Raw genomic sequence first — 14,048 nt, forward strand, 5'->3', positions numbered from 1 at the left:
ACGGGATGTTAATTGGAGAACAGGTGTCAGAGCAGCTCCAAATGAGACTCCTGATTACTGCTGCTCAGGAAACAAATGGCTTCGCAAGGACCAACATCAATAACATGAATTATTTAGGTAGCAAGAAGCTACCAGGGAAAGGTCAGGATAGGGGTCATACTCCCCCCTCCACGTCTCCACTTGGGTCCATCGTTACACCCCCACCAACACATATAGGCATATAAAGCACATCCAACCCTCAGGGTGCGACTCAAAGAAAACAGGCAGAAGTCACTGCAAAGCCTTCACTTTCTTTTGAATTCAAATTTATTATGCTTTCAATTACACAGCAACAAGCAAAAACAATCCATTCAAGAGTACCAGTACAATAAGACCCCACATTTCTGTCGGGACAAATATGAAGTACCCTATAAAATCCACATTCAAACTGTCATGTCCTGGGCGGAAGGTTGAATAGATGTACGGAAACTGGGACAATATTTACAAAAGAAGAAAATACTTAAATATCCTCTTTTCTAATGAAAGAAGTGCACTTAGGTATCCACACAGTGAATGAAAAAGGTCAAAACGCAGAGAGTAATCAACTATTTGTACATTTAAAAAAAATATATATATATATATATATATATATATATATTTCAAACAGTACTTATAAAAAGTATGTATAGTTCTTCTTTATACTGGAACTTCAAAAACAATCTTTAAATAGATATCATTGTCATTAAATAATAAAGGAAATTTCTGACAATACAGGGAATACAGGGTGTATAACAGGGAATAGACCTAAACATCCAGAAGCACACTGTCACCAAACACCACAGATATCTGACATTAACCATCTTCATTCTGACAGTAAGGACAGACCACATTGACTCAACATTGACGCATTTGTCCAACTTTCCGTTATGAAAATCCTTTCAAGCTGCTTAACAGACTATCACCTAAGTGGACATTTATCTGTTAATAGGAGCACAAAGATACTGTTAATCATATGCTAACAAAAAGAGGTATTTGGTAAGGTCAAACCCTGGGCCCAGAGAGCTGCATGTTGAGCGTGCATGTTCTACCAGTTTTCATGTGTGTTTCTCTCTAGGAACTCTATTTGTCAACCCACATCTCAAATACCTGCATTTTAGGTTAATTGGCCTCTCTAAAATGACCCTGTGTGATTGAGTATGTGCGTATGGATTGCCACCCTATCCAGGGTTGGTTTTTGTCTTGTGCCCAATGCTGTAATACTGAAATGGGTGAGCTAAAAAATGGATGGATTGACCTGTAAAGGTAAAATATAAACAGATAAAGGTTTACTGAAGTATGCAGTGACACACCGAGAGTACATGCAACCACCCAGCAATCCTCATTTTCCTTTACATCTTTATATTCATACAGTAGATATCGAAATAGATACTCACATACCCAAAGTTATATACAGGCATCCAATAACGTGCAAGCCTAATTACACGTTTATATGTGTTATATTTTCCATATTATTATTGCATCTTTTTCTGATGGCATGTTGCTATTCACGAGTGCCACTTTTTTGTGAATACCTTTGCCAAGATGTGGTTCCCGGCTGTCAGGGGTGTGGTTGCAAAGATTGCAACATCTGATGTTGTGAAGGCAACAGCTTTAAAGGTCAGCACTGGTGGCCATGTTTCGCCTGAGTTTGTAAATAACTCAAAGAAATCTCTGCATGTTATTGTTCTTGGTCATTTTGGTGTTTCTGACTCTTTCCTGTCCTTGATGTTGATTTCCATGTTTAGTGATTTGGTTTGACAAAAGATAGAACTGTCTTTTGGTGTCGCGTCTTTTACTAGTGTTTTTGACATTCATTCTCCAAGGTATCTCCATTATTCAGAAAGTTTGTCTATTGTTTTTCATGTTAAACATAATTATACAGAGATTTAAATAGACTCACTATAAAGCTGGGATGCACATACAGTACTGGCTCAAACACATATAAACTTCTATAGACTCACATGTCATACTTGTACACACACAGGCACAGAGTGGCACACATGCAGGCCCGAAAACACACCACTGTTTTTCATAAACACACAAATACACACATAGCACAGTTGCACAGAACTTCAAACACTAGTATACAAGGTCTGATTTTTATTTACGGGGGAATACAGGCACAGGTCAACACACAAGCAGACTCAATTAGGCTATTGTATATGCACACACTCTTATCCAAATTTATAAAGTTATATAAAAGCACATACAGCAGTGTACATGCAGACACATAATGTGTTGCATAAAAGCACACATGTACAGTACATGAACACAGTCATACAGGGAGTGTACACTGACCTGATGCTGTATTTTAACACACACTCACACACATGCAGCGTCACTCCTCATCATGAAGATGGGTACTCGTCCACCTAATTGTGAGGACAACACTGGTGCAACAGTAATTTGGCATTTAATCAGTAACACCACTGTTTTCATAAGAAAAAAAAGAAAATTCAAACAACTCGGAACCTTTACAATGTACCTATTTATTCCTCCAAATCCCAATATTTCCTTGACTGCCTATACAAATTGCTTTCCAATCTAAAGTCCTGCCATATCCCCAGAGTAACAAAAACACAAAATCCGGTAAGAGATGCGCCATTGAGGCGAATTGTTTTGGAAAATGTTGTTTAAACGTGGGGCAATGCACTCTGCCTGCTGTTGACTGGAAGAATGCCCACTGTTTGCAAGCGCCACTCTGAGTGATCCCATGATTAAATAAAAACCTTTTCAGTCACTGTCTCAAATGTACTTGTTTGCATTTGTGCTGAAATGGTGAGGTTTGGGGGTTGGGAAAGTTATTTTAAAAATGGCAAAAACATCTGTGTTCAGGAATTCTGGGAAACCAGAAAAACAAAACCATCTCTTTTTTTATGTTTAAAGAAAACTATCTTGAGGGATCCTCTGAGACATACTGTCAGCAAGCCAGCCAGGCTCTACAATGGAGTTCAGTGGGGAAGGGGGTGGGTGAGCAGGGGTGAGGAACTTCGGCTTGTTCTAAGAAACATGCTAACCAGGTAGACAAAGAAAGAAAACAAGACTATTTAAAAAATGAAGGCAGAAAGGAAGATACATGAAGTTAACAACACCTTTAAAAAGACCTACAATGACAGACTAAGCATTGAGGGAAATTTCAGCAGGGTGGATTTACAGTGGAGGCAAAGTAGAGACTGCCTGACATTTTCAAAGTAATTCAGTACTTTAGTCTCCTTACTGTCAACCCAAAAATTCAACTGAGTTTATGTGCTGGGCATTGAGTGGGAACAAGCGTTTTCTGATGATCTTCTGTTTATTTGAAACAAACATGCTACAAACACATGGCCACCTACTCATCTTGAACTTCTCTTTAGGAAATATGCTCCAGAGAAGAGAATGTTGCCTGATCTTGTATTATTTGCTGTAATGGAGCCGTGAGACCTTTGGGTGATGTTGCACTCCACAAGCATCACAAAATCAATTTGGGTTTCTTCCTAAGAGACTCCAAATGTCACGGGCGACTTTACATTTCTCTCTGGGAGACACGGTGCAGGTATTAGACCACTGGTTTAAATTTTCTCCAGAAAAATGTGACACATTATTACTGGCTGATGCTGTGTGGTTCTTCAGGAGACATCTTATAAGCAGTAAACTACTGTTTAATATTTTGTTTTTCCCTGAGAAAACACAAAGTGTGAGGCCTGCTGGTTGATTTTGCATTGCTCACCAGGAAACATAATGGAGGCAACGAATCAGAGTTGACTCTGTAGACACTTGAAATTTCCTGATCCTTCACTTTATTTTCCGCTCCAGGAGATGTGCTCAAACATGTCATACCCTTCAGTGTTTCCATTCCTCTCAGACAACTTTTCCTGAGCCACCTGCAGGTCCAGATTCCTTAGTATATGATTCATTTGATATGTACTTAAGAGTAACCAGCTAATATGAAGTCAGGGATGTAACCAATCTCATTTGTACATTTGATCTTTAGAGTTAACGGAAATGATGTGATAATCAGTAGAAACAACTGCTGAACAGGCTAGTGCAAAATTAACAACGCAATTGGATAATATATCGAATGTTAATAGATTGAATTTCTCCCATTGTGAAGTGTGCTACTGATGGTGAAGAGTAATATGAAACTGTCACATGTTTATATTCAAACAAACTAACCTGCGACAACAACTCATTCAGCTTCATGTGCAGAATACTAAAGTACCATTATGACTAAATGGTCAGTGATGCCATTTCCTCGTAATTAGACTAGTTTGATTAGACTAGATTAGTTAGACTTACTTCCAAAGGCAAAGCTTGAGCAGATAATCTGCAATACTGGTTACTGACTCCAACAATGAAAATCACATTTTTAAAAGAAAAGCAAGAACAAATTCAATGAAGCCAACAAAAATACAACTAAATTAACAATAGAAAAGGGTGTCTAGATGTTAAATTAGACTAGATAGAACTTTATTTTAGTTTTTACAGAAGTCCTGTAAATTAAAAAATATAATATATATATATATATACATACATACATACATACATATATATTCATTTATATACATCTCTCACTCTCTCTCTCTTTCTTTCTAATGCCTGGCTGGCATCTAGAGGAGGCGGATGGCCATGCAACCAGAATGCTGCTGTAGGTGCTGCAGGATTTTGGCTTCGCTCCACGATGCTTACATACACACTATAGCCTGAACACACACCAGAATGACTATAAAAGGGAGAAAAATAAAACGAAATAAAAACTTGGCTGTTACAGTCACAGTGAAGCATGATGCATGATGCATGTATTGCTGTTGGTATAAAGGAGCCCCCAGTAGTGTTTCTTGACACACTTCTACTGAAAGATTTGTTGGCTGAAAGTCCTGATTGCCAGTGTCAGAGAGAGGAAGTGCAACATTGTTCATAAATTTATATTTAACAGAATAATACCTATTCAGAATTAAACTAGAAAGATCTTCTATCCAATTTTATATTTTTACCATAACATTTTGAGAGCAATGTGCAAATCACAAGTTTTTGTTGTATGACATAATATAGGCAGACCCACCTGAATGTATTTCAGAGACAGCATCTTCCATGTTACTAATGTAGAGGCCAGGTTTCTTCAAATAGAATTCTACCATTATATCATTCTAAAGAACCCAGAAAAATCCCTGCATTTGATCAGCACAGGACACTGTGTCCCAATGTCAATGAGCTAGTAAGATTTTAAGCAAACCTTGTTCACAAAACTCAGTTATAATTTACATAAATGCATTCTGCTCTGCTGTAGTTCCTCAGCTCTCCACAAATTCCTGGAAACTGCATAAAATATCCAAAATTATACAAATCCATTGAATCAGTAAAACATTTCAGTTGCTTTTAACCAAAAGTATTTAGTTTTTTTTTATACATCTTGGATGTTTTTATTGAGTGTTTTTTTTTCCTTTTTTTTTTGTATTTATTCAGTAAAAAGACTTGAACTCCTTTCTGTATCAAGTGAAAATGTTCTCCCAGTGTCCACATTACATATTTGAGGTATTTCAAGATCCCCTCAGCCCCCAACTTTCTTAATTGCCCTGGTTTTAATGTAAATTTCGATATGTTCACATGTGCCTCTTCTGTAAACCTGCACCTCTTCCACAGAGAGTTTCCATGCTCTTAAGAATGAGATCATTTATGAAATCAGAGCAAAAAATAACTGACCCATCACCAAGTATGGACTGGTCAAGATGAAGCTGATGAATACATTGTCAACTCTTTTCCTTTACAGGGTAACTAAGAGTTAGAGATTGGACAACACGCCAATACATTGCCAAATACACATTGTACACACTCTTCAAGAATGAAACTTATATGAACCATTTAAAAGTCGAGTTGTCAATTAACTAACATATAAATCTTAAGGTTTCCATCCTCATCCCAGAGCATTTGGAGAAAGCACACAGGGACAGCCTGCAAGCTGAACAGAGCCAGGAACAGTGAGGCAGCTGTGCTAACTACTGCATTGGGCCATACCTTGCGGACACAGTAGCTTCTTTATCTGACATTGCTGGCATGACTAATTTGAGATTGAAAGATGTTCATGTATTTAGAGTGGTACAGATCTTGTACAATAACTGGACTTGTCAAGTATCAAGGGGATTAAAAGAGTATAGAAAACAGATGTCTTTTCACCTCTTTTGAAGGGTATACTGTATGCAGAGTATGCATCACTCATTTAGAAAATTACATTTCTTTCAAAAGGATACTGTAGGGGTAATCCCTCCAGGATAGGTTTATACCCATCATACATAAATATTACTTAAACTCAGTTGTAAGTGCTAGTCTCACAGACATGTGCGTACTGGACTATTCTAATGTGTAAAATCAAAGCCTGATCCAAACACTAGCACATACTAAAACCACTGAAATATGCAGCAGAGATAACATAACAACACACACACAAACATCAATAAACCATACAGGAACTTCAAAAGACTGCAGCCTGTTGCCTCTGGCCTAAGCTTACAAAAGAAAGCAAATACTGAATGTCCATTCTCAAACATTTCTTTGCTGGACTTTGAGTTATCAGCAATGATCATCACACATAGTCATTTCTAAAAGTTGGAAATATGAAAGACATATCCAATCATCAAACTGTCAAGTACATTTTCCCTTTTTTCACAACAATACATCAGTAATTACTGCCTTTCCAAACCCTGCAATTTGCCCAAAGTGTAATAGCTGTATAAATAGAAAAGAGCACATCCTACCGGTCAATGATCACTGGGTCTGATGGTGTCTCATTGCGATTGCCGCAACTCTTTTTCTCACAACAGCGACTGAAAAAGAAAACAGATATCATTGTTTAAATCAAAAATAATTGAAAGTAAACAGTTGGGCACAGCAGCCAAATTTTTAGTTTCACATAAGCCATTTTAAATATGCCCAACAACAAAAAAACAACATTGTAAAATGCTTTAAACTGATAGCTGCCAGCGACATCCTTGTTACACACCTCACTTATTCATGGAGAAGGACAAGTTCATATGCTTCATATATACAGTTATAGTACATGCTGTACATACACCTACATGCACATAAAGAAAAATAAACATCAATTAGTTTATTTTGTAAGGTGAAAGCCAGTTCTTGCAATGAATAGAGAGTCAAAGACAATGTCTTTCGGCTCTATAGCCTTCACATATCTGATGAAAGTTATACAACTGAAAAGTTGTGTCTCTTAACTTCTTTCCTTTGCAGCATGGAAATTACCTCAGACCATTTTCCCTTTACAAAAACATGCTGATACAGCTCTTTAATAATACCATATAATGTCTACATTGTAACAATGACAGATTGACATGGTGGCACTTTTAGAGCACTCAACCCCTTAGTGACTTCTATGTGTTGTTACATCTCTGCTTCATCTGTTTAAGTGGACTGCCCTGATACTCTTTTTCCCCACATTTTAAACATGTACAATACAGTATATATAATTGGAAAGTCAAAGTACTGTAATTTCAAATTATATTGTTATCAACTCATTACAACCGAGCATCTAGAAAATGAATGGATGGCTTTGATTTTATAAACTTAAGTGCTATGTCCAGATCCAAACATGATATAATGTAGGCATGGAACTAGACAGTTTGACATCTGTGGCAGAGAGACGGGCGCTGAGCAGGCTCCTGTCAATCATGAAGAATCCAATGTATCCACTGAACAGGATCATCTCCAGGCAGAGGAGTAGCTTCAGCAACAGACTGCTGTCACCATCCTGCTCCACTGACAGACTGAGGAGATCGTTCCTCCCCCACACTATGCGACTCTTCAGTTCCACCCGGGGGGTAAATGTTAACACTACACAAGATTATAGACTGTTATACCTGCATTTTTATCACTCTTTAATTTAATATTGTTTTTTTTCAGTATGCTGCTGCTGGAGTATGTGAATTTCCCATTGGGATTAATAAAGTATCTATCTATCTATCTATCTATCTATCTATCTATCTATCTATCTATCTATCTATAATGGGTGGCACAATGACAAGAGTGCCATTTCTTCACAGCTCCATGAGATGGAGTTGGTGCAGTCACTGTATTTGTGCAGTTTGCCATTTCTTCTCTGGTACACATTATCTTTCGCCTGCTGCTCCCTCATGGTCTCAACAATATGCAGGTACATTTTGTTGACAATAATTTGTGAGTGTGTGCATGAGTGTACTCTGAAAAGGAATGGCAGCCCGGTAATGGATGGTTCCAACCTTGCACCCTATGCTGTTTGGATAGACTTTACTCCAACTCAGTTCTTGATTGGGGTTCTAGAATAGAAGGATAATAAGATAATAATATGTCAGGCATACATAAATGGTGTCATCAACATTGTAAAGGCAGCCAAAATCATATGGTATATAAGGACAAGACAACCATCTGGTGATGGAAGCTATAGGGCAGTTCATATTATATTTGAATCACACTTCACAGCTAGAGGTTCCTCTGAAAAAATATTTGTAATGTAAAGAGTGTATATTACTCTAGTATATTACTAGAAACTTATTGTTTCTTCTGTTTTGGTTTGCCTGGCATGCTTAAAAAAGCTTTCCCAGTTTTCCTACTTGCAAAATCTATTTTATGATCATTCATTTATGTGCCTGGTGGACCAATCAATACCTGGAGGTCTGTGTCATTCATGCGCTTAATTATTTTAAAAAGAAAGGATATGACAAGTCTTGTTTGTCATATTCGTGCTGCGCAATAGTATCTTTTCATTTTTCTATTTCCTCAATAGTTATTATTCATCTTGTTTCTTCATTGATTCCAGAATTCCCCTTGGCAGTTTCTCCTCCACTGCGGTATAGTCCATGGCTACTCTTGGTTGATAATTTTCCTTTCTTGCCTCTGTTTCAACCATCATCAGATTTTTATGTGAATATTATGATTTTTGTCATGTCTGCATTATTATGTGCTTCCTAATATGTATGTGTTAGACGCAATTTAGAAATTTTCATAAACTGAAAATTCATATAGTAAAACATTGTTTCCGTTAGAGCAATATCACTTAGATGCTGCATTTTGTCAACTTAAGCTCCATTCACATGACAATGTAGGAGGGTCCCGAGAAAAGTCATAATCCAGCACATGAGCAATCTGTCACTAATTCTCAAATCAAACACCCCCTTCAATACCGCCACCTCCCTGAGTCAGCCAAGCTTTGTTTTGCTAGCAGGAGCCCCTCCCCTCAGCCATATAACAAAAGTAACTCAATTCACACCATCTGCCAAACTGCAACTCCACCCCCTCCCAGGCTGCTTGGCCTACATGCCTCCCAACCCCAGACCCATCCATCCAGCTTGACTGGCTTCTGTCCCAGATCCCCTCCCCTCCTTATCCCATATCGTCCCACAGCTCAGATCCCAGCTGTGAAGGTTACCCTCTCTCTGTTATTAGCCAGCTGTGAGTCAGCTTGGGCATCTGCTCTGATTACAATGGCTTATAGGAGTTCAGCTTGGGAAATGACAGACAGCTCCTTCTTATTATATTAGAGCTTCATTTGAAAGATCATTTATTAAATGTAAAGGGATCTGCCAAATCTGTTAAATTATTAAAATATTTGAGGCTGGGACAGCCTGAAACAAGCTAAACTCTGTGATTTAACACAAACTCTGCGACTTGCTCATTTTTCTGCCCGATACATGCACATAAGCAGGGTTAAATGTTGTCATCAATATCAAGAGTTTAAGTTTATTTTTTATATGTTAAAGCATTGACTTGATGTCAACTAATATAACTTTAATCTGGGAGTCTAATCAGAAATAGGGATTTTTGTTGTTATTCCCAATTAATTGCTCAATTTGCTCTTCCTTAGGTTAGATATATTTTATGTATCTTTACATCTTGATTTATGAAAATGGTTTGGGCATTGAAGTATTCTAAAAAGAATAGTGATAATTATTTGATTTCCTAAACCAGCTTTATCTGTTGCAAGGTGCTGGGTTGCAAGAGCCAACCTCAAACACAGATACTAATTTCCCAGAGTTCACATCCACACTCAATTATAACGGTTCACATTAGATATATTAATCAAGCTAAAATGGCCATCTTTTAGGAAGCATGCTTGAAAGAGAAAGTATACATAGACACAAGAAGAATGTTCCAATTTCCTACAAACAGGTGCCAGGTTGAGGATTCAAGTCTGATCTCCAGAACTGTGAGGCACAAATCACTGCACCACCAAGTCACTGACAATAATAATACTATACTTCTTAAACTTTTTAAAATTGATAAAAAGGTCTACATCTACTATCATTCAAAACTACTTTGGCATAATGTTTCAAGGTAGAACAATAAGGAATACATTCTGTGTGAAACCTTCTATGTAAAATAAATAGTAAATGATTTATTGGTAAGTCGACTCTAAAGGATTGCAAGAAGACCCCCAACAACATGCTAGTCAAAAGGAGAAGACAAACAGGAACAATACCTTTAGATCAAGAGGATAAAGTCATTCATTATATTAGTGCTTTAGCGGCTTCTGACTTTAACTGTAATGCACCAACTCTACCACTGACTCACTATGTTATCCCGAGTTGTCGCCATTATTCCAAATGTAAAACAAAAAAACTAAAACAATAATACCAAACTGAGCATATTTCCTGCGAAAGACAGATATATCATGCAGCTTGTGTTGTTCATTTATCTTGTGCTATGACAAGAAATACACATATCCTGAATGTAAAATAGTGTATGTTCCATCGCTTTTACTCATGTTTTATCGTTTATTGGATTATCTGATCTCTCTACCCTGTGTGTTTATTCATTTTTCCTATCTCCCTTATTCCACTGAAGGGGCACTACAGCTGGAGCATATTTTGGAGGCACTGGACACAAGGCCAGTGGGCAACCTTAGACAAGATGCCAATTCCTCGCACTATGCCAATATGCATATTTTTTTAGTAGTAGATAAAATGGAAGCACTCAGAGAAAAGTTTATTTCATCACAGAAATATCAATAAAAATACACAAGGAAAGAGACCTGACTGGATTTCAACTATAACAACTGTGATTTTTTTAATTATATCAAGTATATGGTACTGGGGTGGACAGGGGGAATTCTTCAACACATGCACTGGAAACTTTCCTTAGAAATTGAAGTCCATGCTGACTCATGTATCATGCATTTCCTCCACATTTTTTGCCACGCATTAATTCTCAGAACCTGCTGTTCCACCACATCTCACATCTGCTCTGTTGGGTTAAGATCTGGGGACTGTGAAGGCCACTTAAGTGAACTGAAGGCAGCTTGATATTAATGTTTGCTTTGAGAAATGGCACATAATTCAGCTAGTAGAAGCCATTTAAAAAGGATGCATGAGGTCTGTGTTTTTTCTTTTGTATGCTGTGGTATTCAAACAACACTTACTTATTTTTAAGAGGCATAATGTGTGCTAAGAAAAAATATCCAACACCATTATACTTCTACCACCAGCCTGTACCAATGGCTCATGGTAGGATGGATCCATTGATTCATGTTGTTCATGCAAAATTCTGACTTTCTTCACGTTACAGTAGAAATCGAAACTGATCAGAGCAGAGGACATTTTCCCAGTCTTCATTTCTATAGTTTTAGTGATCAAGTACTCACTGTAGCCTTATCTAACCTGACAGGAGTAGTAAAAGACCATGGTTAACATCTCTTAGGTGACACGTCCTATTCATGCCAACATGTTTTGGAACAGCAACTAAACCGCTTGACCATATCTGCATGCTAGTTAAAGTGACATTATTGGCTTAATGAATAGCTGCACTTCATAGTGCCAATATATTTTAACCTTACTGTATGTTAATGGAATGCAATGACATCCCTGTAGTGGACTACTAATTTTCAAAGTGCAAAATTGAAATGTTCTTGCTTTTTGTTACTGCTGATCACATATAAAGCAGGAATGTGTAGGACGAAGAGAACACTCTGCCATAAGCTGTCCTTTAGCTGAATCTGTGACAGTATGCTCCCATGACTTCTTGAAGACTCTAGTGAAGAAATGTTTGATGTTCGCAGGCTACTTAACATCTTATAAAAAATTTTAGAGATTAAATGGTAAAAATTTTAGATAGAATTTAGATAAAGGAACCAAACCTAATATTCATAGCCTGTCCATTAATCATGTTAAGCTAAAATACTGTATTCAGAATGTCTGAGTCAGTCAAGTGACTTTACAGACATGAAATAGCAATTATTCTAATGGAAGAAATGTAAAGAAAAAACATTCATGACAATAGATATAGCATTTATCATAGTTTGAGAATTACTTTTACAATTATGGTATTCATAATTTGTTTATTTATGCATAGTCCAAGCCATTAAAGCATATACACCAGTCAGCCACAACATTATAACCACTGACAAGTGAATTGAGTAACATTGATTACCTTGTTACAATGGCATCTGTCTTGGGGTGGGATATATTAGGCAGCAAGTGAACAGTCAGTTCTTAAAGGTGATGTGTTGAAAAAATGAGCAAGCGTAAGGACATGGGCAGCTTTAACAAAGGACATATTGTTATGACTAGACCACTGGGTCAGAGCATCTCCAAAAGGCAGATCTTCTGCGGTGTTCCTGGTTTGCAGCACTTAGTACCTACCAAAAGTGGTCCAAGGAAGGATGATCAGTAAACTGGTGATAGGGTCAATGGCGTCTAGGGCTCTTGTTGTGTGTGGACAGCAAAGACTATCTCGTCTGATCTGATTCCACAGAATTCCTACTGTAGCACAAATTGCTAAAAAATGTAATGCTTGCCATGAGAGAGAGGTGTCAGGAAACACATTAAATTGCAGCTTGCTACTTATGGGTCTGTGTAGCCCCAGACCTGTCAGAGTGCCCACACTGTGTCTGCCAGTGAATGTGCCTAAAATGGGCACATGAGCATCAGAGATGGGCCATGGATCACTGGAAAAAGGAGACCTGGTGCAATGAATCTTGTTTACTTTTATATCATATGGATCGCCAGGTGCGTTGTTTACCTGGAGTAAAGATGGCAACAAGATGCACATTGGGAAGTAGGCAAGCTGGAGGACACAGTGTGATGCTCTGGCCAGTGTTCCGCTGGGAAATCTTGGGTCCTGGAATTCCTGTGCATATTACTTTGAAGTGTACCACCTACCTAAAGATTGTTGCAGACAACATACACCCTTTCATGGCAATGGCATTCCCTGATGACAGTGGCCTCTTTCAGCAGCATAATACACCCTGCCACACTGCAAAAATTGTTCAGGAATGGTTTGAGGAACATGAAAAAGAGTTCAAAGTGTTGGCTTGGCCTCCAAATTCCCCAGATATCAATCTGATTGAACATCTGTGGGATGTGCTGGTTAAAACGTCCAATCCATGGAGGCCATACCTTACAACACGGGACTTAAAGAATTTGCTATTAACATCTTGGTGCCAGATACCAAAGGACACCTTCAGAGATCTTGTGGACTCCATGCTCAGATCAGTCGGAGATGTTTTGATGGCACAAGGGGGACCCGCACAATATTAAATTAGATGATTTCTAAAATCCTGAGAGTTGAATTTGTTGTCAAAAAATCATCTATATTTCAAAATCTAAATGTTCTTCACCTGAGCCGGCATCTTACCTGCACATGACTTCATGGGTGAGGAGGACCCGGCACATCTCTGGATTTTTGTTCTGGCCTTCATATGAGATTGGCTGTTGTGGAACAGAAAATAATAACATTTTTAGATACAGATTTTGGCCACTTTAAAAAAAATAGCATATAACATGAATTTGCTTGGAAAAAAAAACTCAAAAATTATAACCAAGTATTGATTTTAATAATTAATTTCCACATTTTTCTGACATTTTCAAAATATAACAGCCAGTATCACCATTACTTAGAAAAAGTCAACATGATATATTCATATTAGTAATATAAAATCTGACTATGGTTAATAGATAAATAAACATTATGTTTTCTTTAAAAATACTCCTGCTTTAATAAATGGCACTGTAAATAATGCAAAGTTCAATACATACTGTAAAGAGGTTAAGCACTTGATTAGCCAAATTTTGTCATAG

General features: G+C 37.6%; 1 protein-coding gene across 2 annotated transcripts in view; it reads right to left on the minus strand.

Moving 5' to 3' along the window:
- ebf2 (EBF transcription factor 2) overlaps positions 1 to 14,048 on the minus strand; it is a 144,572-nt gene that overhangs the window by 114,214 nt on the left and 16,310 nt on the right. For both annotated transcript variants that reach the window (XM_039768584.1, XM_039768583.1), the window contains exons 5-6: positions 13,606 to 13,679; positions 6,744 to 6,812 (exon numbers count right to left, since the gene is read on the minus strand). In XM_039768584.1, the coding sequence (XP_039624518.1) occupies positions 6,744 to 6,812; positions 13,606 to 13,679 (143 nt within the window). The remainder of the gene's footprint in view (positions 1 to 6,743; positions 6,813 to 13,605; positions 13,680 to 14,048) is intronic.

The sequence above is a fragment of the Polypterus senegalus genome, chromosome 11 (assembly GCF_016835505.1).
Source record: "Polypterus senegalus isolate Bchr_013 chromosome 11, ASM1683550v1, whole genome shotgun sequence".
NCBI lineage: Eukaryota > Metazoa > Chordata > Cladistia > Polypteriformes > Polypteridae > Polypterus > Polypterus senegalus.